Raw genomic sequence first — 4,977 nt, 5'->3', positions numbered from 1 at the left:
TTTGCACATTGCCCTACACAGGCTGATTCTGGAGCGCTGTTCCAAACTACATTATCACCTCCTTAAAGCAAGAGCCTCTGAAGTACAGGTTCCAGACATGCAACTTTAAAGTATTTTTACAAGCTGCACAAACATTCTTTTGAAGGATAACAAGTTACAGTGAAAGTGTCTATATGGATCATAACTAAGAGTTGACAGTTGAAATTGGTTCACTGACATACATTTCAATATGTGCTTTAAGTAGCAGCTTACAAATATTTATTTATTTATTTATTTATTTCTATGCTTGAAAAATATTTTAACCACCACCTTTTAAAGAAGTAAAGCACTTTGTTATTAAAAATAATAATTGTATTATCTTGTTTCAGGAAATTCCAAATAATAATAATTATACAATGCATTTCATTTTGGAATCAGCAAAATTATAATTTTCTTGTAAATAAAGACCAAACAGTATTTGATATTCCAAGACTTCACCTAATTTGTGCCCTGTCCTTAAAAATCATAGATGCTTGGAAATACGACACAAAAGGAAACGCTGCAACACTGAAAGACTGTGGAATACAGAACAAGTATAGCTGCACCCATTCAAACACAGTACGTGATACGAGTCAAATGAGACACAAATTTAATTCCAGTATTTGCACACTCAACTTTTCTATCCTGCTAACTCCTTTGGAAAATTGGCATATTGAGTCCTGAATGTATATGCACCTACGAAAAGCACCCAATTTCAGGTTCCATTTTGGGTTTTCACAGTATTAATGTTTGTGCAGTTTTTGTCATGCTTGTAAACCCTGCTAAAGTAACGGCTCCGCCCAGGTGCAGTGCTCCGGCCCTCCTCCCCCAGCCCCACCCTGCCCTTGCAATGCAAAGGTAGGCATCCATCTGCCCATATGAGTTTGTTTTTATCATGGAATATGGTCCTAGGCTTTCTAGCTCGGATCCTGGATATTTTTCATTTGGAAATCACATAGTCTTCACTGGCTTGCTGCCAATGCTGATACATTCTTTCAAGTATTCTTATCCTCATATAAAAACCTAGGTGCTGTGGAGATAAACAGTACATTTACATTAGATATAAACTCAAAATAATAAGCCTTCCACGTAGACTGTTCTTTAACTCTTCCTAATATACCAGAACAGAGACAAATGTCTTCAATCCCCACAGACATATTGTATTCCAAACAGCTCAGAAAGTTAAAAAGAAAATTTCAACTATCAGACAGTTCAGATATACTCCCCTTAAACACTACCTTTCTTTCAAGTATTTTATTTTATAACATCTATTAACAGGTTACATATTATCCCACATAACCACCATAAACCTAACACTTCTCTGTACTTAACATATTTGCTGTTTTTTTAATGGTCTCATTGTTCGACTGAATTTTCATCTAGTCAGCTGAATTTAATCTCAGACATGTTTTACACTCCTTAATTTTCTGACAAAAAATTGTCTCCAAGTATTCAGTACGTTATTAAAAATCATATTTTAAGAAATCATTATAGAGTTATTCTAAAAACAGCTACTAAACTTTCAAGTTGCAAGCAAGAAACTACTAGATACAGTGCAGTACCAGCCTCTAAAAGGAAAGACACCACAGATGACAAATCAAGTGGAACAGAAAATGGTACACACCTAAACACAGACATATAAACAGAAGATTAAAAGTTGGTTTGATTTAGTAGTTCAATGAGAAAATGCACCAGAATGTCTACCAAGGGTACATATTGAACATCATATTGTTGTAATTTGTCTATGTTTATGAGAAGAACATGTAATTTAATTAATACTCAAATAAAATTCTAAGGATAAAAGTTCCTCATCCAAACCAGTATGATGACATGAGATTTATCCATAACCACTTCTATAAACCTCCCTAGGAGTAAAAGCTTAAGGAATTATGTGACCTATTAACGACTGATCTAAAAAGTGTATCAATTTTTCTTTTGTCTGTGTAACAACTTCAATCAGATACACAAATAATATAAGTGTTAGGTTGGAAGAAATAGCTTTCTAAACAGCACAAAATATGAACTTACTGTGTCAGAAAAGTAATACCCACGAAACTCAGTAACTACCCAGTTCTTAAAGTGTCTGTGAGCAAAACACTACCATTTCTTGCAAAAAGACAGAAGATATGTCACAGAGAATCAGTTTCTGGTATTCACTTCCCTACTTTGGAAAAGTTAACCTTTTGAACCATTCTTAGGGTATGCTGACCCCTAAAGGTCTAAAAATACTAAATCTGATTAAGCCATTACACATTTAAGGCATAAGTTGTCAGAATCCAATTCTCCACTAAGTTACTCCACCATTACTAGGGTTGTTATCGAAGTATATGATTCAAAAACATTTTTAACTTCACTCAGTAACAGCTCAAAATTCTCTGAATTAAAAGGGATCTACAAGTAGTTTATTTTACACAATAATATAGATAGAAATTCCTCTACACATGTAAGAAATTAATCATCTCCAAGACCGAGTATTTCTTCCTTCTTCTGAGTAACAGACTATTCATGAGAAACTTCACATTTCTCTTTTAAGAAAGAATACATAGTATAAAATTCAAAAACAGAAATACACAAGATGCTATCCGGCTCTGATAGAGGAGGCATCTTTGATGTTGACGCACCCATTCCATTTTTTTTTAACCTACACAGATATTCACTGGAAAAAATCCACCCTTTTACGATGCACTGAAGGTCTCCTTCCTGTGTCTCTCCCTGTCTTCAATCTACAAATTATTACCCAGTCACAAGCCATTTTCTGACGGTTCTCTTCTGTAAAGCCAGTCAGTCACATAACATGCTCTCAAATTCAGTGCTTTTTCAACATTTATTTATTTATTTATTACGTTTCTGCCATGAAACATAGAAGAACACATCAGAGAGCCACATTTTGGTTATCCAGAAAAAAAAAAAGATGATTCCCTCTTGATGGAGATTAAAATCCCAAGAACCAAGCTCCAAGTTAACCAAGGCCCTCTCTACCTCCAAGCTGACCTTATTGCCTATATTCGGTTGAAGTAATAATGAGAAAATCATTAATATTAGTAGATGGCTTAATCATACTGTAGCCACGCTTGAATAGCCAAGTAAGTTACTTCAAGATAGGCTTTAGATTTGTTACGAAAAAAGGGTTGGAAAGTACAGCCCAATGTACTAAGAATGTAAATAAGACTTCTCAGAATGATATAAAAACATTTTCAATAACCCAGAAAATAAAAATAAAGCTGATGATTTACATTCCTGTAGCTGTTCTCTTGCTACCCCAAATACTTTTAAGAGGCAGTGCATGGGTGGCTTTTTTTTTTCTTCTTTTCTTCCAAAGTCAGTCATATATCAGCAAGAACAAATACATTCCAGTCACTGCCTAGCACTGGTACAACACCTGAGGTTCCTTATTAATATCTTAGAAGTCCTTACCTTTTGACCAGTTCTCCATTTGTTCTTCTGAACTTGTTTGATCTGGCACCGAGTCCAGCTTTTGCTTGAAGATTTCAGAGCTAAAATAAAGCAAACTAGATAAATAAACTTGAAACAATATCTTATAACACACCTACACTTTGCCTTCCTTTGACAGAAAATTTACAAGACAAATGATTTTAAAATATTTATAACAGGACAATAAAGTCTGTCTACTTTAACAGTCAGTGCTAAATTATATTTCTCAGTAAAATCCCTTTTCCTCACACATCTGATTTTTATAATGATTTGGTTCAGCTTTCTGTTGCCTGTAATGCCTTCATTGGAAAATTTCTTAGTTTGTTTTCTTGTTCTAGAGTCTGGTCTTGGAAGTACATGTTCTGAGCACAGCCCAAATTCCACTGAGCGGTCCTGCTAGAGGCAATGAGACTGCTCACTTTGGTTATTATTACAGATGGTGCTATGCGCTTTACTTTACAACATTCTTTCTCCTGATTTCATTTCCTAGATAAAATACAGGTAAAGTGGCCCATGACCACTCCAACCCTGAATTTGCAGGTTTTTCCAAACAGCTAAATAATCCATCCTAATATTTACATACATATTGCTTCAGACAATACAGTTAATTACACAGTTGCAGTAGTTCATATAATCAAAGATCTTCAAGAAACAACCCTCAATACTCAAAAACAAGACCTACAGTAAAATGTTATGCTTATTAGGTAAGATTTGAGCATTAAAATCTATGCTCTCTTACATGTTAAAAATTCAACTATATTCTGTATCCCAAGGAAATGTAAATAAATTAGGAATCTTGCAAATATAGTAAGCTTACCACAAATTTTATTATTTACTCAAGCACCTCTTTTAAAATGTATTATTCAAAGGACAATTTTTCATCTTTAACTTTGTAGTTGTGCTTATTTTGTATATTTTCACTGCTACATTTTTTCTACATTTATTAAAAAGATACAATATATGCCTTGAAGAGGCAGTGGCTGGATCATGAAAATACCAGAGACTTGCCATTGTGCTGATAAATGTAAGAGTTCAAAAAAAACAACCCAAATTAAGTACACATTTTAAAATTCAAGCATATTATACCAAGATATATGTGCTAACTAATAAAGCAGCAGAAGAAATTCTTTTCCTATATAGCACCAAATGTTTTAATTTTTATCTCTGAGGTTATAAAAAAGTAAAATCTACAGACGCTTAAGATTCAACACTAACATTTACAGTAAGCATTCAAAAATACATACTTAGCCCAATTTGTTGTTAACTATAAATGGCCATGGTAAAAAAAAATGCATATGGTTTGATATGCATAGGTTTTATCAAAAAATAACAACTTCACCTCATATCGCAGAACACTGAGTGCCTTCCAAGAGTCCCTCAAATGAAGCTGTATGCTTCTTTTTCAATTCTGTGTAACTGTGTTGATTTGGAGTTGGCAATCTTTTCTTAAGTTCCTCATTTACTTTTGGATTAGCTGAAAATATAGAAGGTTATTAATATCAAGAAATAGGTTTCTGTCAATGAAGC

At 33.8% G+C, this 4,977-nt stretch overlaps 1 protein-coding gene across 1 annotated transcript in view; it reads right to left on the bottom strand.

The window, feature by feature from the left end:
• Positions 1-4,794, bottom strand: part of MIPOL1 (mirror-image polydactyly 1) — a 156,328-nt gene extending 151,534 nt beyond the window's left edge. The window contains exons 1-2 of the mRNA XM_010186745.1: positions 4,790-4,794; positions 3,433-3,512 (exon numbers count right to left, since the gene is read on the bottom strand). Coding sequence (XP_010185047.1) covers positions 3,433-3,512; positions 4,790-4,794 — 85 coding nt within the window. The remainder of the gene's footprint in view (positions 1-3,432; positions 3,513-4,789) is intronic.
• Positions 4,795-4,977: the final 183 nt, after the last annotated feature.

The sequence above is a fragment of the Mesitornis unicolor genome, unplaced genomic scaffold (genome assembly GCF_000695765.1).
Source record: "Mesitornis unicolor isolate BGI_N332 unplaced genomic scaffold, ASM69576v1 scaffold3656, whole genome shotgun sequence".
Classification (NCBI taxonomy): Eukaryota; Metazoa; Chordata; class Aves; order Mesitornithiformes; family Mesitornithidae; genus Mesitornis; species Mesitornis unicolor.
Note: the sequence above shows the minus strand (reverse complement) of the source record. Positions and strands in the feature narration are given on the sequence as shown.